This window comes from Bos grunniens, chromosome 10, assembly GCF_055505025.1.
Source record: "Bos grunniens cultivar Pamir isolate PY7600 chromosome 10, Bosgru_T2T1.0, whole genome shotgun sequence".
NCBI lineage: Eukaryota > Metazoa > Chordata > Mammalia > Artiodactyla > Bovidae > Bos > Bos grunniens.
Genome location: NC_141174.1, coordinates 77,624,834 through 77,648,525, shown reverse-complemented (window position 1 = coordinate 77,648,525; position 23,692 = coordinate 77,624,834). Strand labels below are relative to the sequence as shown.

The window sequence follows — 23,692 nt, the reverse complement described above, 5'->3', positions numbered from 1 at the left end:
TATCTGGGTATTACAGTCGCTCCGACCGAAACGGGATTTCGAGGGAGAGCAATAGAGACGTTAACTGGGCTAGAGGGGCCGGAGGTCGATAGATTGAGCGGCTAGAGAGGCCGGAGGTAAGTGGCTGTAGAAGTCGGGCGGACCCGGAATCCAGAGGAAAAGGGACCATGACTTATGCTTATCTCTTCAAGTACATCATCATCGGAGACACAGGTAACCCGCGGGCGACAATCCTCAAGCTGGGGCGGGGATCCGAAACATCCAAGTCGGGGCTTGGGGGCGGGGCTCATTTAGTGGGCTGGGCGATTAAGTGAAGCGGGGGCGGGGCGGGCCGCCGGGGGCGGGGCTCGGGGCTCCCCTTCCCCAGTCCTGGACGCCCCGACACTGATCTGTTCTCGCTGCCTAACTCCTAACGCACGCGTCTTCTTTCAGGTGTGGGGAAGTCATGTCTCCTCTTGCAGTTTACAGACAAGCGGTTCCAACCTGTCCACGACCTCACAATAGGTAAGCGCATATACCTCTCCTAGAATAGATTATGAAATCTGACTAAAATAGAAAGTTAGCAGCTTTAGTGTTCTAAGTAGAAAAGTTACGTCTTCCTATTTTTGGGTTAGTCCAAAGTTATGTTAAGTGAAGAATGACTAAATGCTGAGAAATGGGCAGTAGTGTAATGGGGAGTAAGTAATTGAAAGGTGACTAGATTTAGAGATGACCATGAGGTATGGATTAGTTGCCTTAGGATTTTTTTTTTAACAAATGTGATTTGTATGTTTATGTAAAATCCTACGAAAACGTACTGTTAATTCAAAAACTCGCCTTACTCTGCGGTAAATTAGTGTGAACCTCATTACTTTTTCAAAGTAATCACTACCATATAGATTTTGTGTGTGTGTTGGAGAGGAGGAAGCAAATGGAAGAGCCATCTCAGACCTAGAATAAAAGGTACATGAAACTGGTAACTTTTGTTTTAAAGAAAAGATATGATAATCATGAGTTTCAAAAACACTTTGGTAATTGTGGGAAATGTGAACATCTTCCACAAATTTGTGATGTGGGACGACCTGCTGAGTTTGAACAACCCTTTCCCCATAATCTCCGTAACTCCAACCCAAATAAAGATTATATACATAACACTAGCTTTCTTGGCATTCAATTGCCATTTCAGAATAAAATCCCTAGCTCCCATTCTTACTATATCACCACTTCCAAGTCCCACATTATGGAAATCTGAAGCTACTACTGATCCCACAGTACTTATTCAGAGCCAAATAACTAAAGTGGTTAGAAAAGGATTTAGTATCAACAGGAAAATATTTTTGTAAATGACTATTGTGTACAACCACAGTGTGCTAGGTGCTAAGTGATACAGTGCTTAACAAGGCAAACGTGCCTACATTGAAAGCTCCAGTGGAGGAGGTGAGGTGAGGCTGGGGGCAGATACTGAAGAATAAATCACTGTTGCAGAAGGGGATAAGAGGCTGCCACATCTATCAGAAAAAGCTGAAAATGGAAGCATGAGCAGGAACTAGCCAGGTGAAGGGGTTGTGGAAATGAGAGAAAAGTGATCAGGGCAAGAGGGAAAAACAGGTGCAAAGGCTCAGGAATAACAGAGATCAGACTAATCTGGAAAACTGAAAGTAATTTAATATGGCTTGACCATGGAATCTAAAGTGAAGAGTGACAAGAAGTAAGAGTAGAGAACATCTGGGGTGGGGAAGGGGAGAGATGAAGTTTTGACACACCTAAAGGTAAAGGGAGCAAGTGACAGGTTTCAAAGTAGTGGAATGAAGTGATCAATCAAGTTTCCCCAGAGTCCAATATATGCCCTGTTTCTTTCTGAATTCAGTCTTCTATACCAAGATAAACAAGGCAGTTGGCTATAAAATGTGCACAAAATATGAACGTTTCTTCATAATTAGAGGAAGTTGCATAAAAGGGGACAGAAGTTGTATTTTTTAATTCTTCACCATTGAAACTCCATTCCTCTTGTCCAGAAAGAAAACATAAAAATTAGTGACTTTTTTTTTTTAGTAACTGTCATTATTCTTGATGATGCAGTCTATAGTAGTAAGAAACAATTTTTTAAATCTGCTTATTGACTGTAAAACTTTATAGAATTGAGAGAGATTCTGGATATATTGTGCCTGGGGCCCCTGAATAGCAGAAGCTAGATTAGTACTGTTTCTTACCTGCAGATCAGAATTCCTGGAGTAAAGTACTGTGTAAAGATAGAAAATAGGATGAATTGTTTGACTTACAATCAAGTATTTTTAATGTAAGTGATCTTTGATTTTTAAGTTTTGTCCTGACATTACCTTGATAGAAGTTGAATGCCAGGTAAACTAAACCCTTTATTCGGACTATCTGTTTCCAAACCCCTGTGAGGAATGCCGTTTTCTGGTGAACTCTTGGAATTATTGGAGATCTGAAATGTTTCATTCTTGAGAATCTATTCTTAGATAGGTGCTTTTCTAAAAAAAATTCTAAAATTGCAAAAAGCAAGTATTTATTGTTTCATATAGAGGATTAGAGAGTGACTTTGGGAAAATATTAAGAAATATTTTCAAAAATTTAGAAGTTTTTTAAAAAGTTACAAATTAAACATTTCTTATTCAAATTTATGCATTAAACAATAATTCTAAAAATTAATTCACTTTTTCTAGTTGATTTCTTAATTAATTTTTATGCCCATATATGCTTTTCAGTTATATTCCTGAGGTGGTTGTCACCTGGAACACAGTTTTTAATTCTAAAAGATAAAACTTTAAGGAGCACAAAATTAATTGGAGCAAATAGGGAACTGTAATGGGCTTAGTGGCACTAAGTACGGAGGATGAGTCATTAGCACAATGAGGACAAGCATGAACCTCTTGTCACCATGGTTGTTGTTCATGAGAATTACATTCTTTCTCTCGGTTTTCACTGACAGGCGTGGAGTTTGGGGCCCGTATGGTCAACATTGATGGAAAACAAATCAAACTGCAAATCTGGGATACGGTAAGAGAAAACAAAAATACTCTAGTCCCAAATATAACAGTAAAGGCTGATGCAGGGATAAAGGGCTATGACGGAGGAGCTAAGGATGGAGGTCAGAGTTCAGTTCAGTCGCTCAGTCATGTCCAACTCTTTGCGACCCCATGGACTGCAGCACGTCAGGCTTCCCTGTCCATCACCAATAGCTGGAACCTACTCAAACTCATGTCCATCGAGTCAGTGATGCCGTCCAACCATCTCATCCTCTGTCATCCCCTTCTCCTCCTGCCTTAATCTTTCCCACCATCAGGATCTTTTCCAATGAGTCAGTTCTTCGCATCAGGTGACAAAAGTATTGGAGCTTCAGCTTCAGCATCAGTCCTCCCAGTGAGTATTCAGGACTGATTTCCTTTAGGATGGACTGGTTGGATCTCCTTGCAATCCAAGGGACTCTCAACAGTCTTCTCCAACACCACAGTTCAAAAGCATCAATTCTTCAGCACTTAGCTTTTTATAGTCCAACTCTCAGATCCATACATGACTATTAGAAAAACCATAGCTTTAACTAGATGGACCTTTATTGGCAAAGTAATATCTCTGCTTTTTAACATGCTTTCTAGGTTGGTCATAGCTTTTCTTGCAAGGAGCAAGCGTCTTTTAATTTCATGGCTGCCATCACCATAAGCAGTGATTTTGAAGCCCAAGAAAATAAAGTCTGTCACTGTTTCCATTGTCTCCCCATCTACTTGCCATGAAGTGATGGGACCAGATGCCATGATCTTAGTTTTTTGAATGTTGAGTTTTAAGCCAGCTTTTTCACTGTCCTCTTTGACTTTCATCAAGAGACTCGTCAGTTCTTTGCTTTTCTGCCGTAAGAGTGGTGTTGTCTGCATATCTGAGGTTATTGATATTTCTCCTGGAAATCTTGATTCCAGCTTGTGCTTCATCCAGCCTGGCATTTCACATGATGTACTCTGCATATAAGTTAAATAAAATGGGTGACGATATATAGCCTTGACATACTTCTTGCCCAGTTTGGAACCAGTCTGTTGTTCCATGTCTGGTTTTAACTATTCCTTTTTGACCTGCATACAGAAGTCAGAGGAGGTCTAGTGAAATCAAGGAGACAGGGAAGCTTTCACTTCCATCTGTTACAGTTACAAATTCTGAATGCCACATCTTTTTGTTTCAAATAACCCAAATATATATGAGTTTGCTTTGGTAAATATATTGATTAAATAATCCAAAATTCAGGAATTTCCTAGCAGTCCAGTGGTTAGGACTTGGCGCTTTCAGTGCAAGGGCAGTATAAGGGTTTGATCCCTGGTCAAGGAACTACTATTCCATAAGTCATGCAGCATGGCCAAAAAAAAATATCCCAGATTCATTTGCATCTTACTTTGGAATGCATTTTGATTCTTAAGAAATGAGCCTGTCTGCTTTTGTAAGAATGGATACTTTATACATCTTGAAATTATATATAATGTGATGCTTCCCTTTGGGGGAAATGAGAAAACTTAATTCTCTTTATCTCCATCTTAATTCTTTGCTGCTTCGGATTTTTTTTAAAAACAGGAGATGGACAAAGATACCTCAGACTAATGCAGATCAACCCAAATTGAATGGCTCACTCTTTCTAGCTTTTTTTAAAAAATATTTATTTTTATTCATTTATTTGACTGCACCGGCTCTTAGTTGCAGCAGCAGGATCTTTAGTTGCAATATGTGGGACCTAGTTCCCTGGCCAGGGATCAAACTTTGCCCCCTGCATTGGGAGCTCAGAGTCTTAGCCACTGGACCACCAGGGAAGTCTCTTTCTAACTTATTGCCTCACAAACTTTGGTTCAGGAAATTGATTGAGATTAAGAAGTAAAGTGATTTGATTTCAAAAATCATTTGTGATAGCGCACTGGAAGTGTTTTCATTTGCAAAAGTTAAATGCTTCTATTGATTCAACCATCACACAGGCCTCCCTCAGACTTCCCTTTTAGCTCTTGAAAGGACTTGAGGAAGGAGAGGGCTTTCAACCATAGCAGAGGAGGAAAAAAAGTAAGTTAGAAGCCAACCAGGAATCAAATGATTTAAGACATAAAACTATTAGGGAAAAAAATAAAATTTAAGTGATCTCTTAGAGGGAAAAAATATGTTTTAGATCTTAAAGTGTGGTTAATATTACCAACAGAGTTCTTTAGAATTACTTTTGGATTTTGATGTTCTAACAGGTATGCAATAAGACACTTATATGATTGTTGTAGTAAGAGATTCTTGTACTGTTGGAAATGTAACCTAGAACTAGTGTACTAGAACAGTCTTCTTACCTTAAACCTGGCTTTAGATTATGTGACATAATGTTTAAGAAAACAGACTTTTTTTGCTATGGAGTATTACACTAAGCTCCTACATTTAAATTATGGATTTGGTGTTTATAGAATTTTTAACTTCTGGCCAGTTACTGAACTGACCTTTGAGCCTAATTTTTCACATTTGTGTTAATTATTAGTATCATGAATGTTATCTTTGGTATATTGTGTTCAGTTCATTCAGTCACTCAGTCGTGTCCGACTCTTTGCAACCCCATGAATCGCAGCACACCAGGCCTCCCTGTCCATCACCAACTCCCGGAGTTCACTCAAACTCATGTCCATCGAGTCGGTGATGCCATCCAGCCATCTCATCCTCTGTCGTCCCCTTCTCCTCCTGCCCCCAATCCCTCCCAGCATCAGAGTCTTTTCCAATGAGTCAACTCTTCGCATGAGGTGGCCAAAGTACGGGAGTTTCAGCTTTAGCATCATTCCTTCCAAAGAAATCCCAGGGCTGATCTCCTTCAGAATGGACTGGTTGGATCTCCTTGCAGTCCAAGGGACTCTCAAGAGTCTTCTCCAACACCACAGTTCAAAAGCATCAATTCTTCGGCGCTTAGCTTTCTTCACAGACCAACTCTCACATCCATACATGACCACTGGAAAAATCATAGCCTTGACTAGACGGACTTTGTTGGCAAAGTAATGTCTCTGCTTTTGAATATGCTATCTAGGTTGGTCATAACTTTCCTTCCAAGGAGTAAGCGTCTTTTAATTTCATGGCTGCAGTCACCATCTGCAGTGATTTTGGATCCTCCAAAAATAAAGTCTGACACTGTTTCCACTGTTTCCCCATCTATTTCCCATGAAGTGATGGGACCAGATGCCAAGATCTTTGTTTTCTGAATGTTGAGCTTTAAGCCAACTTTTTCACTCTCCTCTTTGACTTTCATCAAGAGGCTTTTTAGTTCCTCTTCACTTTCTGCCATAAGGGCAGTGTCATCTGCATATCTGAGGTTATTGATATTTCTCCCGGCGATCTTGATTCCAGCTTGTGCTTCTTCCAGCCCAGCGTTTCTCATGATGTACTCTGCATAGAAGTTAAATAAGCAGAGTGACAGTATACAGCCTTGACGTACTCCTTTTCCTATTTGGAACCAATCTGTTGTTCCATGTCCAGTTCTAACTGTTGCTTCCTGACCTGCATATAGGTTTCTCAAGAGGCAGGTCAGGTGGTCTGGTATTCCTATCTCTTTCAGAATTTTCCACAGTTTATTGGGATCCACACAGTCAAAGGCTTTGGCATAGTCAATAAAGCAGAAATAGATGTTTTTCTGGAGCTCTCTTGCTTTTTCCATGATCCAGCGGATGTTGGCAATTTGATCTCTGGTTCCTCTGCCTTTTCTAAAAGCAGCTTGAACGTCAGGAAGTTCACTGTTCACGTATTGCTGAAGCCTGGCTTGGAGAATTTTGAGCATTACTTTACTAGCATGTGAGATGAGTGCAGTTGTGCAGTAGTTTGAGTATTTTTTGGCATTGCCTTTCTTTGGGATTGGAATGAAAACTGACCTTTTCCAGTCCTGTGGCCACTGCTGAGTTTTCCAAATTTGCTGGCATATTGAGTGCAGCACTTACACAGTATCATCTTCCAGGATTTGAAACAGCTCAACTGGAATTCCGTCACCTCCACTAGCTTTGTTCATAATGATGCTTTCTAAGGCCCACTTGACTTCACATTCCAGATGTCTGGCTCTAGGTGAGTGATCATACCATTGTGATTATCTTGATTGTGAAGATCTTTTTTGTACAGTTCTTCTGTGTATTCTTGCCACCTCTTCTTAATATCTTCTGCTTCTGTTTAGGTCCATAATGTTTCTGTCCTTTATCAAGCCCATCTTTGCATGAAATGTTCCCTTGGTATCTCTGATTTTCTTGAAGAGATCTCTAGATCAATGCAATTTCTTTGCATTGATCACTGAGGAAGGCTTTCTTATCTCTTCTTGCCATTCTTTGGAACTCTGCATTCAGATGCTTATATCCTTCCTTTTCTCCTTTGCTTTTCGCTTCTCTTCTTTCCACAGCTTCTTGTAAGGCCTCCCCAGACAGCCATTTTGCTTTTTTGCATTTCTTTTTCATGGGGATGGTCTTGATCCCTGTCTCCTGTACAGTGTCACAAACCTCGGTCCATAGTTCATCAGGCACTCTATCAGATCTAGTCCCTTAAATCTATTTCTCACTTCCACTGTATAATCATAAGGGATTTGATTTAGGTCATACCTGAATGGTCTAGTGGTTTTCCCTACTTTCTTCAACTTAAGTCTGAATTTGGCAATAAGGAGCTCACGATCTGAGCCACAGTCAGCTCCTGGTCTTGTTTTTGCTGACTGTATAGAGCTTCTCCATCTTCGGCTGCAAAGAATATAATCAGTCTGATTTCGGTGTTGACCATCTGGTGATGTCCATTTGTAGAGTCTTCTTTTGTGTTGTTGGAAGAGGGTGTTTGGTATGACCAGTGCGTTCTCTTGGCAATACCCTATTAGCCTTTGCCCTGCTTCATTCCGTATTCCAAGGCCAAATTTGCCTGTTACTCCAGGTGTTTCTTGACTTCCTACTTTTGCATTCCAGTCCCCTATAGTGAAAAGGACATCTTTTTTGGGTGTTAGTTCTAAAAGGTCTTGTAGGTCTTCATAGAATACTTCCGTTCAACTTCAGCTTCTTCAGCGTTACTGGTTGGGGCATAGACTTGGATTACTGTGATATTGAATGGTTTGCCTTGGAAATGAACAGAGATCATTCTGTCGTTTTTGAGATTGTATCCAAGTACTGCATTTTGGACTCTTTTCTTGACCATGATGGCTACTCCATTTCTTCTAAGGGATTCCTGCCCACAGTAGTAGATATAATGGTCATCTGATTTAAATTCACCCATTCCGGTCCATTTTAGTTCGCTGATTCCTAGAATGTCGACGTTCACTCTTGCCATCTCCTGTGTGACCACTTCCAATTTGCCTTGATTCATGGACCTGACATTCCAGGTTCCTGTGCAATATTGCTCTTTATAGCATCGGACCTTGTTTCTATCACCAGTCACATCCACACCTGGGTATTGGTATATTGTGTAAAATCTATTTATTTTCCCATGTCCAGATCTTAGTTTCCCTATCTTTAAGAACAATAGTCTCCCATCCAAATCTTTATGTAGGGACAGAAGGATAAGCAATTTCAAGAATGTGAAAACTTTTCTGATAGAATAGAGTCAATGCCCAGGGAATTCATATTTAGATAATTTTGTTTCCTTTGATGAAACCTATCCTCCCCCAAAACCTATTCCATCAAGAAAGCAAAAGTATCCTGTATATGGGGGCATAGTAAATTGCTCAATTATAAATAAATCTTAAATCTTGGCCCCCATTGGAAATGAAAGTAGAGAATAAACTTGAATTTGTTTTAGGACAGCTCTGTTCTGGGCCCTGGACTGCTTTCCCTAGTCGTTATTCCTATTTGCTATGACAGGATCCCAGTAAGGGACATCTTGGCAGTCCTGCTTTTGCGGATGTGTGTGCTAAGTCACTCATCATGTCCAACGCTTTGTGACCCTGTGGACTGTAGCCCACCAGGCTCCTCTGTCCATCGGATTCTCCAGGCAAGAATACTGGAGTGGATTTTCATGCCCTCCTCCAGGGGATCTTCCCAATTCAGGGATCAAACCCACGTCTCTTAAGTCTCCTTCAGTGGCAGAAGGGTTCTTTACCATTAGCACCATCCGGGAAGCCCTGTCCTGCCTTTATCAGTCACTAAAGGTCAGTTAGTATATGCCTAATTTAAGTGCTTTGTATCTAATTTTCTTCGTTGATCCATTGGAATGAAACTTGTATTATATAGAGCATTGGCATTCTAAGATAATTTTCTAAGACAAAGGAGTGGAAACAAAAATAGAAACAAAAAACAAAGGTGATACGTTCAACATCATATGGGACTGAAAAATACTCTTTGAGTTTCTAGTTCTATTTCCAGTTCTCTCCTAGGGGATATTGTGTGGAAATGTCTTTGTCACACTGACTGTAGGGTAAATATATTCAGTGACAGGGAGCCAGGGATGCTAAACATTCAGCAATTAAATGGACAGTCTCACAGGAAGAATTGACCCACCCAAAATATCAATTGTACTCCCACTGAAAGATATTGATTTCCCACCTGGACTTCTTCCTGGGCATTCAGGTTTTCTTTTGGCCAATTCTCTTTTCTTAATAGAAGTTCTTTTGTAAAATTAACTCCTTTGTGTTAAAGTGGCATCTGATCAAGTAACTTCTCTGCAAATAACCTGGTTTTGTTGGGATTTTTTTTGCTGTTGCCATGTTGATGGAAAAGGCTGGACAAGAATCCTTCCGTTCTATCACCCGTTCCTACTACAGAGGAGCAGCCGGCGCACTGCTGGTGTATGACATTACAAGGTGAGGCACGTCTGCTGCGTGAGAGGGAGACTCTTTCCTCTGTTCTCAAAATCTTTTTAATCCACCGAATCTAGTAAGAATGCTAAAGAGGAATTGCCTGTTTTATATTTTTCTTTATACATATAAGTTTCCCCCTTTTCTTATGCATTTGGAATTGCTTTGGCGTTTTGAAATGGGCCTCTGACCCACTTTTGAAATTTTTCTGCTGTAGGCGTGAAACCTTCAATCACTTGACCTCATGGTTAGAGGATGCCCGGCAGCACTCTAGTTCCAACATGGTTATCATGCTGATTGGGAACAAGAGGTAAAATTTTATTTGTATAAATAATAAGTACTAGATGTCATCTAGGTACTCTTTGGATATTGAATTATTTGGGACCTAAACTTTTTTAGGTCCATTACCATTTTAACCATTTTTAAGTGTACAGTTCTGTGGCATTGAGTACATTCACATTGTTATACAACTATCACCACCATTTATCTCCAGAACTTTTTTATCTTCCCCAACTGAAACTCTGTTCCCATGAACACTAATTTTACCTTCCCCATCCCACTATTGTTGTTTAGTCACTAAGTTGTATCTAACTCTTTTGCGACCCTATGGACTGTGGCCCGCCAGACTCCTCTGTCTGTGGGATTTCCCAGACAAGAATACTGGAGTGGGTTGCCGTTTCCCTCTCCAGAGGATCTTCCTAACCCAGGGATTGAAACCACGTCTCCTGCATTGCAGATGGATTCTTTACTGCTGAGCCATCAGGGAAGATCCCCATCCCACTAGCCCCTCGCAATAACCATTCTACTTTCTGTCTCTTCTGACTACTTTAGGAATCTTACAATATTTGTCCTCTTGTTCCTGGCTTTTGTTTAGCATAACATCCTCAAGGTTTATCTATATTGTAGCGTGTGTCAGAATTTTCTTCTGTTTTAAGGTTAGATAGTAATCCATTGGATGTATTTACCACATTTTCTTTATTATCCATTGATGTACACTTTGGTTGCTTCTAACTTTTGGCTGTTGTGAATAATGCTGCTGGTCAGCATGGGTGTACAAAGATCTGCTTAGGTCCCTGCTTTCAGTTCTTTAGGATATATGCCCAGAAGTGGAACTGCTGGATCTTATGGAAATTCTGTTTAATTTTTGGAGGTACTGCTGTACGGTTTTCCTTAGTGGCTGCACTACTTAACATTGCTACTCTCAGTGCACAAGTGTTCCAGTTTCTCCCCATCCTTAGCAACATTTGTTATTCTCAGTGAATTTTCTAAGGCACCCATAAGCCAAAAGACATACTTGATGGATTTGTTATTAAATAGTTAGGTCTAAACAAAGTAGCAGGTATTTTTGTCATAGCAACTGAGTAACTGTTTGAAAAACGGAAAACATGAATTAAAAGAAAAAGAATTTATTATTTCATTCTTAAGTAACTGTAACTACTTGCTAATGACCTGTGTATGCCTGTCAGGCACAGCACAGCTTGTCAAACCTTGGAGTTAACACTGCACACTACCACTCTTTTTTCTGTTGCAAATTGATTTTTGTGCAGTGTTTGCTTTTTGTCACAGCAGCTGCCAAGAATGCAGCCTCAAAAAGAAGTGCAAATGTTGAATCTATCATGATCTGATTTTGACACTGCCAGTTATATTAAGCTTGTATTTATGTGGGGGCTTCTCTGGTGGCTCAATGGTAAAGAATCCGCCTTCCAGTGCAGGAGACACGGGTTCTATCCCTGGGTTGGGAAGATCCCCTGGAGAAGGAAATGGCAACCCCTTCCATTGTTTTTGCCTGGGAAATCCTATGAACAGAGGAGCCTGGCAGGCTACAGTCCATGGGGTCACAAAAGAGTCGGCTCTGACTTAGCGACTGAACAACAACAATTTATGTCGTGTTCTGATGTTGAGTGTTGCTGTGTTTCCCTTGAGTATTTAAAATAATCTGTGGCACCTAGAACTGTGGCCACAGACTGATTATACTCATTGGTTCAGCCAATTTGTGAAAAACCTTAACTACATCCTAGGTATTGTGCTAGACCCTGAGTGGGCAAGGTGAAAACAAAATCCTGCCCTCATTCCCATGGAGTTCACAGTCTAGTGGAGACATAGATATTAAATATAAAATGATTTGTATCTGTTTACAAATTATGATAAATGCAGTGAAGGGGAAAAAAAAGGGCACTATAAAAAAGAGTACCAGGATACTTATTTATTTTTTATAATTTTATTTAGGCTTCTCTGGTGACTCAGATGGTAAAGAATCCGCCTGGGATGCAGGAGGCCAGGGTTTGATCCCGGGGTCAGGAAGATCTCCTGAAGGGAATGGCTACCCACTCCAGTGTTCTTGCTTAGAGAATCCCATGAACAAAGGAGTCTGGGGTCTTATTGCTGCTTGTGGGCTTTCTCTAGTTTTGGAGAGCGGGAGCTACTCACTAGTTGCAGTGTGCAGGCTTCTCGATTTTGTGGCTTCTCTTGTTGTGGAGCATGGGCTCTAAGGCATGCAGGCTTCAGTAGTTGTGGCAAATGGATTCGGGAGTTGTGGCACACCGGCTTAGCTGCTCTGCTCTGAGGCATGTGCGATCCTCCCAGACCAAGGATCAAACGAGTGTCCCCTGCATTGGACCACTGGACTACCAGGGAAGCCCCAGGGTACTTACTGTTGATTTAGAGTTGTAATTTAAACTGGAATCTGAAGGATGGGCAAGAGTTCACTGGGCAAAGTTTTTGAAAAGGTGTCAAACGGGGTTAAGAAACTCTGTGAAAGCTCTAAACTGGGAAGAAGCTTGATGATAAGTTTATAATGTTGAAAGAACCTGGTGTGGTTAGACTAAATCAAAGGGGAATGGTACAAGATGAGGTTGGAAAAGAAGGCAGGAGCCAGATCTTGTGGCACTTACAGACCTGAGTGAGGAGTCTGGATTTTATTCTAAACAAGTAGGAAGCATTTAAGAGTTTTAAGCAGGGAAGTAGCTTGATCAGATTTTAAAAGATCTGGAGGGGAGCAAGGGTTGATGTGGATCTCAGCTGCAGCAGTCCAAATGAGAAAGTGGTGGATTGGACTAGGTTATTGACACTGGAGAGAGAGAGAAAGGATGATTGTAAGGTACATTTTGGAAGTACTTCGCTTTGGGGTGAATTGGGTATTTGGTGTGAAGAAGGAAAAAATGGTAATAATAACCTTGGTTTTTGGCTTGTGCCATGTGGAGGTGTGGGACAGAGTTGGGTTGGGGGGAAAAGATGATATTTCATTTTGATGTATATCTGAGGTGCCTTTTACACATGAGTAGAAATGAACAGGAAAATGGACAAACAGATCTGGAACTCAGAGGTATGTCTGGGCTAGATGTTCAGATTTAGGACTGTTGCCATTTCGGGTTAGTTCTTCCTTGGTCTTCACACAGCTCATGAAAAATAAGTATACGTTTTGCAGATGTTTTGTTCTCTAGTGGACTTACTCCTGGATTTTTTCTTTTCATGGTGAAAAACTGGAATCCTCCCAAATGAAAATTTCCAGTTTGAAAAATGAAAATTGGACAGTACACCATAATCTTATTCTGCATCCTTTAATCCTGTGTTTCATAAAGTCTTTTCCATGCCACTTTATTCTTCCTCAGTCCTCGGCTCTGTTCTCAGGATCACCTAATTTTACCCATATCATTTTCTCTGAATCCTTCATTTCCCTGGTGGCAGGCTGCTGTTTATTATACATGTTAATAATGATAATAGTGAGTTAAGGCAGCTGGGTTTTCCTTATTCCTTGCTGTCTCTTCTTGTGGCTTGATTCCAGTAATGAGGAAGATACTTATCACTATGTGATGTGACATCCATGACTTTTCTACTTCCCAGTAACTGGAATTTCCCTTTCCTCTTCTTTCCTTTGGTTTAACTGGATCTCCTTCAAAAGAGAAGACTACAGCATAGACCTTGAGAAACTATGGGGCTTGCCTAACCTTTTATAAACCCTTTTCTCTGTAATAAGAGATAAGGCATTATCCTCAACTGTGCAGCAGCTGTCAAGAATCTGATCTGAAGAATATTTTCCCAGAGGCTACAGAAATCAGTAACCCTGTACAAGAGGACACCATTCAGGATCTGCATTCTTTATGGATTAACTGGCAGTTGAAACAGCTGTGGGATTCTTTTAGAATAAATTTCTTCTTGCACTTGGATCTTTTTTTAGTTTTCTCCCCAATTAATGATTAATCTCTTGCAGTGACTTAGAGTCTCGTAGGGATGTGAAGAGAGAAGAAGGAGAAGCCTTTGCTCGGGAACATGGACTTATATTCATGGAAACTTCAGCCAAAACAGCCTGCAATGTTGAGGAGGTACTATTTGGGAAAAAGTAGGGAAAGCTTTTCAGAGATTACACCGTTATCTTTGTCCCCCCTTTTTTTTCCTTCAGAATTCTCCTCCTCTGTTAAAACATGGGTAAGAAAAGGATGTCTTGTGGTCATAGTGACCACGTATCTCCCTTTAAGGGAATTGTTCCATTTGTTTTTCCTTGATTCCTAAGGCTTTACTTTTATATTAAGTAACATTAATTGGTAAGTGTGGATTGACACTACTGTTATTTGTAAATCATCTTAGTTGAGGAACTAATGAATTCCATCTTAGTCATTCCTAAGTCTGGTGTTGAATCTGTCTTAAGTAACTGACTCAGAAGAGAGCATGTTTGCTTTATTTGCAGAGTGTGCCAATCTGGGAACCCTAGGTACATCTTGCGTCAATACCAAAATACCATAGAATCTTTTTTTTCTATTTGAAATTGTTTGGAATGGCTTTTACAGGGCCTTTGGAGGACCTTGTGTATTTTTACTCAATTCTCGTAATGGTTCCCAATTCACTTTTGAAATCCAAATAGGCATAATATTTGTATTCTCTTTTCCTAATTTCTCTACCTAAACTTGAGCCTAATGCTATGATTTATGTCTCCTTCAGGCCTTCATTAACACAGCCAAAGAAATATATAGGAAGATCCAGCAGGGTTTATTTGATGTCCACAATGAGGTAAGATAGGGTAAGGGGCTGACAATTACTTTTGCTTTGTTTTAAACAGGACAGGATGCTTCCTAGAATATAAGCACTTCCTGTCTAACATGATACTATATGAAGCTATATGAACTGGCATAGCTTGTCTGTTTTTTTCTCAAGTCTGAGACCCAGACTGCTTAAAGAGATTATTAATTGCTGATCTAAAAGGTTTATACATTATGGGAGGTTTTCTTCTCAACCTCAGGTTTTTACTATTCCAAAGCATGAGGGAGGTGTGATTCTTAATTGCTTAGCTTCTCATTTCTATAAAGCACATTTGGGGGGGAATAAATGAATTATATGCTAATATGCTGCCACTTCTGTTTTACCTACTCTTACCAATCACATCCTGATTCTGCACATAGCTATGAAACTTAAGTATAACAGTCACTTGGGCACAGAAGCCACTTCCAGTGATCTATAATACCACAGCTGGTCACCTTATCTTCACAATCACAGAGTACTGTTCCACAGCAGTCTGGCTAAGGCACATGGTTACCTGCCAAGGCCATACCTGCTTCTAGAAATTGTAATTAATGATTTCTCCTTTTATCCCTCTCCTTTCTCCCACTTACTTTTACACTGAGGTGGGAACTATTGCCTCTTTTCTCTTACAGGCAAATGGCATCAAGATTGGACCCCAGCAGTGTATTTCAACCCCAGTGGGACCCAGTGCCTCCCAGCGGGGCTCTCATGACATGGGGGCTGACTCTGGCTGCTGCTGAACAACTGGCCTGGACTCTTTTTTTTCCTTCCTGGAACAGCTTCAGATCAATAGGCTTAAAGAAAGAGGTCTTACATGCTTTGGCTGAGAAAAGCCTCTTTTCAAGGTGTGATGTTTTGCCTCTCCACTTAAAGACCAGGGGAGAATTTGGGCCCTTATTGACCTGTCCTTCTTCAGGGACGTGAGCGTTCCCTATAGATTAGGGCTCTTTTCATTCTCCTGTTTTAATTTGTAAAATGTTAGGATCAAAGCTGATTGTCATGGTAGTTCAAAAATAAATTCTTTTATAAGCAGACACAATCTACTCCCCACCAAGAATTAGTAACAAGGTCTAGGATGTTCTGCTTGAGCCCTTGAGGTGACTGGGATCTGGCTGCCCTTTGGGTTTTATGTCCTCAGTTTAGGGATTTCATTGAGGTTTTTCACTTGCCACTACATAAGAATTGTTGCAGAAGGCAGTTCCTTCTAGTTGAACTGCTCAAGGATGATGAACACTTCTCCTCCATCCCATTTCTAGTTTCTCTGTTTCAGAGTAACTACACAACTTTTGAGAGTAGTAGAGTTGGTCCTAGCCTTGTAGCCACTTATTATCATTACCTAAAGAAAACATCTTTCCCTGTTTGTTTTGTTTTAGGGACCAGACCTAACATTGGTAAGTCAGTGTCTTTCACCAAATAGACTCTTACTGTTTTATCCCACTCACTTCTTAAGGAGACCTATTTAGACTTTCTATCAAGCTAATCTGCCTACTGTACATGACATTTTGCTTCCACTCCTATGCCTTTGCACATGCCCTACTATACACTACTGTTATACTCAAAGTCCACATTTTTTTCCTTCAGAAAGCCTTCTTTGACCTAGGGACTTCTGAACAATTATTGACACAGTACCTTTTAGCTTTCATATATTGTTTATTCATATGTATATTTATTTGTATTTATGTTACTTTGTAAATATGTTTTATAGTAGCTTTGTGTGTGGAACCTGTCTCCCTGAGGTTGTAAGCTCCCTGAGAGCAGGAACCCCTGGTATGCTTTCACTTTTGTAAACCACTTCCTCCACCATTCCTTCGCAGTGCCTAGTGCTACTCATGTGATCACTGAATTTGACTGACAAAGACTTGGAACAGGTTTATTTTAGGCTGCAGAGGAAACAAAAAGCCTTACAGTCATCTCTTTGTAATTCTATCTCAGTCTATTCCATCTGCTTACCCTGAATTCTTTATTGCTCTTCTCCTTCTCCTCTCTCTGCTTTCCCTGGCTCTTTGCCTCCATTCCATGCAGCATACAATAAAGCTGCCTGCTTCCAAGCAGTCAAATAAGTGGATACATCTCCATTTGAAGAGCATACAATACTATCCTAGTCAAGTCTGTCTTTGCTGTACTTACCGTGCAGCCTTCTGGGTCAGTTGCTGTACTGATGTCTCATTTTCTTCCACAGCACTGCGGTCTTGTGAATTTTTTTCCTCTTTTTTTTTGGTTGTCGATAAATTGTTTCATTATTAAATATATGCATGTATCCAAGCTGCTCACATTTCATGTGTCATTTCTGATTGTATCCCAAACATAAGTAGATACTCTTCTTCTAGGGAATTGTATCAAAGGAATTGGAAGAAGCCTTCTTGAGATACATTCATTTTATACTGGATTCTGCCCCCAGTAGCAGTAGTATTAGTTCACACTGTACCACAGGAAGTTGGAAGGCATATGGAGTATTACTTTGATTAAGGTTTGGTTTGGTTTGGTTTTTGAAAACTCCTACCTCATTTCAAAAAGGATTAAAGCTGTTGAATTTGGCTAGTCCACTCACACCAGAGACAGAAGTAAAGTAAATAAAACTTTATGGTTTCTGTACAGGAGTTTTCCTCTATCAGTCAAAGAAACCTTTAGCGATCAGGATGAATCAGAACATTGATCAGAACATCATTCTGTCTAGAGCTGCTGCTTTTGGAGTGCATCTTTTTTTTTTTAACATGGTAAACAATTCAAATGGAGTATCTCTTGAATTGATAATCCCATATTATCCAAAAACCACTCATAACCTTCTATACTCAGGTATTTCATCAGTTTTAAGCATAAGAAATGAGAGTATCTGGGCAAATTTATGACCTTTGTTGATCACTGCTGATGTTCTGAATGAAATGGTCATGAGAAGTTACAGAAAATGCATCTCCCACCCCCATGTGAAGAATACTGGTTATAAGATAATATGAGTGTTGGTTGATTTTTGAAGCCCAGGACCCTTGGAAATATACTACTTATAGCAGTCTAAGTCATTACTATTTATAGGTCATTGCATATGGCAGGGATACCCATTCCCCTTTCTGTCTATGCCTAATAACTGGTTCCTTTGATAGTAGGTTTATTTTGTACCAAAAAAGCAGAAGGATAATAGGTTCTCATTCTAGAAACTATAATTAAGATCATATCTGTATATGCATTTACACATTGTTCTGGTAAGCCCTAATACTAACATCAAATTTGATATAACAGTGGTAGCCAAGGAAGAATTTGGCCAACAGATTTTGTTCAATATACAGAGAAATGTACTTGGCCAAGTCTTCTGTGATAAAATGTTGACTCACATGACTCCTTTAGGTCTCTGAGCTCCTACTATGTGTGACCATGCAAATGTTACTTCTTGAGAAATTCCTTTAATGATAGGGAAAGACACCCTTCACTCAGGATTTCCAAAAAATTAAAAACTTACTGTAGCAAATTTTAATAGCAGTAGAGTTAAACTAGAAAACATGGGTAAATCTTTCTCATTGAGGGCAAGAGGATTTCATCTACTGTAAAATTATTTCCATAACAATTTAAACACTATCATTGGGAAATTACTCTGCAGCCAATATTTCTAAGGCAGTCTCGTAATGCCCTCCTTGCATATAATTTCACCTCTAAGACATCATTTGCTCTATCCATATTCACAAATAGTTTGGGTCTATTGATGAATTGAGGCCTTTTCTTTTTTTTTAAGTTGAAATTCTTTACTGAATTTTGTTCATTTCCAACTGACTAGCAGTACTCTGTACTGTCAAAGTCAGAACACTGGAAAACTTGCGAGCGAAACATAAGGTTTAGAAGCATCTAGAATAGATGCATAACCTATGCTGATGTTATGCTGATATCCTGAGGATTGAGACATTTCTAAAGGATTATCCCAGGAACTCAGAAAATACACTCACTTCAAGAATTAATTTTTGCTTCTTTGATTTGGTTAAGATCGCTTCACTTGTATGAGAGAGGGTGGGGGCTGCCTCCAGGCACACTCAGCATTATTCCAGGTTTATTCCCCATCGTGACTGAGGGGTACTCTGATTACGTAAAGGAGAGTACGTTGGGGCTGTACCTAAGCAGTCGGACAGGACGCCGAAAAGGGCTTTAGATTCCTTAAGCACTCCCTCCTCCCGGCCCGAAAGGCACCAGCCCGATCCAAGATGGCTTCCCAGAAACAGGTAACTAAATGTTCTAGTTTAGAGCGCCCCCAACGGCGGGGGTCAAGAAAAGAAGGATGCGGAGAGATCCGAAAGCCCGTGAACAGAGAGCGGTCAGAGACAAGGTACCGCCAGATTTTATTTTCAATCAGGCATATGTGTGGTTGCCTCAGCCTTTTAGGACCTCCCATCCTCAAGAGACTTCCTGGATGGAGCTCACATTACCCTGCTGGAAGAGGCGGGGCGTTGGCCCTGCCATTGGCGGGTGGGAGCGTAGGTGGGCGGAGCAAGGGAGCATGGACTACTAGCAAGCTAGATTGAGGCGAGGGCTGGCCATGCTCCGCCGGAAGGCGCCTTGTTCTCCGAAAGGGTGAGTTGAAACGCTGGCTGGAAAGGAAGCGCCGGGACTTGTTCAGGTAGGCTCTCAGCACACGCCCGCTGCTCAGTGCTGGTCCAAGAGTCTTTGCAAAAGCTGCGGCTCTTAGATTGGTTTTCATAACTCATCCTCCTCCTCGCTTCCCCGCCCTCTGTCCTTCCCCCAGTTGTGCGGGATCAGGTGCTGGGTGATGCTCCGGACTGAACCATTCTCCTTTGTGAGAGGCCGGGGGAGAGGGCGGCTGCCGGCCCGCAGGGCCCAAGCCGGGCTGAGCCGCGAACGCGGCTGCCCCGGCCCCTGTGAAGTTTCTAGGCCTTGTCATTGCATTACTGGGCATCGTGTAGATTTGAGGCAAATCCGTTTTCTCCTTGCTCCTTCAGAGGGAAAACTCCGCGGCTCCGTTTGGTTACTCCATACTTTGGACTCAGAAGTGGGAGTTTGGGGTTTGGGTTTTGTGTGTGTGTATTTTAGCAATAAAGGTGGTTAGGAGAGCATGAGGTGAGCATGTGCGATTGTTTTACATTATTAGGTGTAATTTCTGTGGAACTTTGGGAGAGCGGAGCAGGCTTTTGGACAGTGTTTAGAGGTGGTTGGAAGAGAGGAGCTCTAGCTTTGCATCTCCATTGACAGGTCCGCAGAGCTCACTGGTTTTCTGTTGCATTATGTAAACTCTTCAGTGGTAGAAGACCCCTCCCCCTTCCTCGGAGCGAAAGCAGTTTCTTTATTTACCTGTCTCCAGTGTCGCAGGAAATTTCCCTGCCTTTGCGGCAGCTGTGCAAATGCAGCAGCTCCTACCTTTTAAGGGGCAGTCCTAAATGATTAAGATCTTCAAGGAAGAGGTGAATAGTGGTATATAGATGTTTGGTGGACCAATCTCTTTTCAATGACTGAGAACAGTGAGCCAGAAGTGGAAGACTGAGAACTTGATGTCTTTTTCTTTTAAAGAATAGACATAGTGGAATGCCCCAAACACCAGAGGAGCTGCGTTTTCTGTCTACTGCATCCTACCATCGCCTAGCATCCACAGCTTGTTTACTCTTCATGTTGTTCTGAACCTATCAGGTCAGCCGGAGATTCTCTGCCTGTTATCCTTAGCATCAGGTGAGGTCCTATCCACTGTGGGGCACGTTAGTTACTAGAAGGTGAGTTTGTGATTTGAATAGTATTCTCTTGTTAGTCCATTAGATATGTCTTCTGCTTAGGAATTTCTTTTGTATTGATCAACAAATAGGTTTCAGAACAAACTGTGGTCCACCTCTTAGGGCGAGAACATGGGAAGTTTCTCATTCCAAATATTTTGGATTATCTCACCCCTTAAAGGAAAAGAAGAGTTATGATAAGGAAAACGACGTTTTTCATTTAAAGAGACAGGTGGTAAGAGTGGTGTGCCAGTGGGTCTGCAAGGCAAAATGAAGGACGTTGGCCAAAGAGAAGGTACATGTGTGTAAAGACAGGCTTCGGGGAAGGTTTAAAACTGCAGTAGCAAAGGAGTAATGGATTAGGATAAGAGATTTGATGAAACAGTGCATGGTTAGTGACATAGAGTTCTTGCTTTCCTCATGTTTGATCTATCGTGTGCCTCTGGCCTTTTGAGTATGTCAGTTCCCAAATTGACAAAATCCGTTTAGACATGGATAGAAATGATAGAAATAGAAATCTGCTGAGCTGGTTGTGAATCACCAGGAAACACAGATCTTGTATTTCCCGGGACAGTCTTCTCTGCAGCACCTGCTGGGTGATGGGGTGAAAGAATCTTGGCATTGTGGTAACCACCGCTGCAGAGTTTTAGTTGTAACAGGAAAAATTTGCCACTTACTATTAGAAGGGTCAAGTTTCTGGTAGGTAAGGTAGGGTGGTGAAGGGAATTGATCTTTAAAAGAAACCATTGTACATGTCGTCTTTGAAAAGGGTGAGGTTTTTCTGGGCAAAGCTAACACTTTATTAATTTGTGGGTTTCAAGCTCTGTACTTGCTTTCTGAAAGAATGAGATTTGATATTCATTCAGATGAATGCTAAATGCTTTGAAGATACTGTTTGTCTACAGTCCTGCAAAGGTTAAGCTATCTCTGAGCTTACGTTTAGCCTAATAACTGAAGGATAAACAAGATAATATTGTTCTGGACCCTCCACCCTCAGCCTTAGAAGTGACTCCACTTCTGGAGTTATATTTGAACTGGTCCCTGATCCGCAGGTCTTTGCTTGACCTACCCTTGCACCTACTATAACCAACTTAGTATTTACTCTTTTACTTTTAGCATTCAATTCATTGGTAAACTATCATTTCAGAACCTACTCATCTCCTCTTTAATTAATTGTTCTTTTTCTCACAGAGCAGGTGGTCTTCCTTTTATCCTTCTGTTATAATTTTGTTCACTTTGCCTTTTATTTTGACTCACTGACATTGTCCCTTTTCGCATCTGTCTTGAGACCATTTAAGAATGCAAAGAGACCCTGACTTTCAAGAGGGGTTCCTTTGGTTTCTGGTACCCAAATAACTTGGCTTCCCTGGTAGCTCAGCTGGTAAAGAATCCACCTGCAACGCAGGAGACACTGGTTCGATCCCTGGGTTGGGAAGATCCCCTGGGGAAGGAATAGACTACCCACTCCAGTATTCATGGACTTCCCTGGCTCAGATGGTAAAGAATCCACCTGCAGTTGGGGAGACCTGGGTTCAGTCCCTGGGTTGGGAAGATCCCCTGGAGGAGGGCATGGCAACCCACTCCAGTATGCTTGCCTGGAGAATCCCCATAGACAGAGGAGCCTGGTGGGCGACAGTCCATAAGGTTGCAAAGAGTTGGACAGGACTGAGCAACTAAGCACAGCATGGCACCCAAGTAACAGTTGTATTTCTATGTAGCATCGCTGTTGTGTAAACTGTTTACTATTGCCTAAAGCTTTGTTTAACCATTTATTAAATTTTGAATTATCCTGGATCCCCTTCTCCCAACCTTAACTTCTGTTTTGTTTTGTGTTGGTTCTTAAATGAAGTTGTAGTTTAGCTTTTTTTCTTTGTTTGTTTTGCTTTTTCTGACTAATTCATATTGTCTTTAAATGTTTCATTGTTTCTCTGTGTTGCAAAATAAGTCCACCTCTTTGTAGTTATTGGATATTTTAAATTTAAACTACAGAGTATGTTACTCTCTGAGATTTCTCATTAAGCTGTTCAGGCGGTAACAATTTCTTTTGCCGTTTTATTACCCATCACTTTCTACCCTTCACTAAACTCTTGGTTATTGAATGTTACATGAAGCAAAATAGTCTACTCTGCTGTACTTTGCATGTGTGCCCAGTCGTGTCCAACTCTTTGTGACCCCATGGACTGTCCCCCGCTAGGCTCCTCTGTCCATGGGATTCTCCAGGCAAGAATACTGGGGTGGGTTGCCATTTCCTCCTCCAGGGGATCTTCCCAACCCACGGATCCAACCCACATCTCCTGCGCTGCAGATGGATTCTTTACCACTGCACCGCCTGGGAGGCCCTGTAAGTTAACTTTAAAGTATGTAATTGTTGCCTTCAGATCCTGCAGGAGAAGTTTTTTTTTTTAAATAAAGCACTTAATTTCTGTATATGTTACATGATAATGTAACATATATTATTTATTCCTCTATATGTTACATGATAATGAAAAATCTAGCAGAAAGACTGGCACAGATAGTTAGTTACTTTTCATGCACCTTTAGCAGGGATGAATCCAGGAATGAACTCCAAGCAATGGGACAGTGTAGGCTCCAGAGCCTAGATGACATTCGAGGTATATTTCAAGTATATTCTCATTAGTTTGTTTGAAAAGAATTTTCAGAACATAGTCAAATAAAAGTACAAAAAATTGCAAAACTAAACCGAGGATTTTAAATATTACATACCTTTGTGTGTGTGCGCACGCGTACATGTGCTAAGTCGCTTCAGTCCTGTCTGACTGCAATCCTGTGGACTGTAGCCTGCCCAGCTCCTCTGCCCATGCGATTTTACAGGCAAGAATACTGGAGTGGGTTGCCATTTCTGTCTCTAGTGGAATCTTCCCAACCCAGAGATTGAACCCGGGTCTCCTGCATTGCAGGCAGAGTATTCATTGAGCCACTAGGGAAGACCACCTTTATGCATAATTTTTAAAAGATTGGCTTTGTCATTGAAAGAATGAAGCATTCCTGATTTTATTCCCTCAGTACATTTCCAGAGAAAGTCATTGTGTATGGTTTGTTTTTATTCAGTATTTCCAGGCTTTTTTTGTTTTTTAAAATTTTAAAAAGGTAATTAAATGACAGACTTTTAAAATTACTAAATAATAACCAAATTACTAGATACTAATAGAACTGTGCTTTTTTCTCCCCATGTATGTCAGCACCCTAAATCTGATAGTTCTGATTTGTTTGGTAATAGCCCAGTATTCCAGTACTAACACCTTTTTGTTTTGTT

General features: G+C 40.9%; 2 protein-coding genes across 19 annotated transcripts in view; both read left to right on the top strand.

Annotated features, from left to right (window-relative positions):
• The first annotated feature begins 152 nt into the window (after positions 1-152).
• Positions 153-16,990, top strand: RAB2B (RAB2B, member RAS oncogene family). Its single transcript, XM_086322301.1, has 8 exons — positions 153-213; positions 433-504; positions 2,930-2,997; positions 9,642-9,724; positions 9,936-10,028; positions 13,926-14,037; positions 14,651-14,719; positions 15,361-16,990. The coding sequence occupies exons 1-8, from the start codon at positions 168-170 to the stop codon at positions 15,466-15,468; spliced, it is 651 nt and encodes a 216-aa protein (XP_086178427.1). The 5' UTR covers positions 153-167; the 3' UTR covers positions 15,469-16,990.
• Positions 16,991-18,892: 1,902 nt separating this feature from the next.
• Positions 18,893-23,692, top strand: part of CHD8 (chromodomain helicase DNA binding protein 8) — a 58,737-nt gene continuing 53,937 nt past the window's right edge. For 9 of the 18 annotated variants that reach the window (XM_086322272.1, XM_086322265.1, XM_086322264.1 and 6 more), the window contains exon 1: positions 19,261-19,319. The gene's annotated coding sequence lies outside the window, so the exon portion shown is untranslated. Of the gene's footprint in view, positions 19,029-19,110; positions 19,320-20,224; positions 20,422-23,692 lie in introns of those variants that run through there. The other 9 variants (XM_086322261.1, XM_086322255.1, XM_086322267.1 and 6 more) reach the window with 6 other exon arrangements.

What these genes read in the sequence shown, in the direction of transcription:
- RAB2B (XM_086322301.1), top strand. Translation starts at nt 168, where the DNA reads ATGACTTATGCTTATCTCTTCAAGTACATCATCATCGGAGACACAG. An exon ending in CATCATCATCGGAGACACAG is followed by an intron (nt 214 to 432) that starts GTAACCCGCGGG and finishes GTCTTCTTTCAG; the next exon opens with GTGTGGGGAAGTCATGTCTC. An exon ending in CAGCCTGCAATGTTGAGGAG is followed by an intron (nt 14,038 to 14,650) that starts GTACTATTTGGG and finishes TGTCTCCTTCAG; the next exon opens with GCCTTCATTAACACAGCCAA.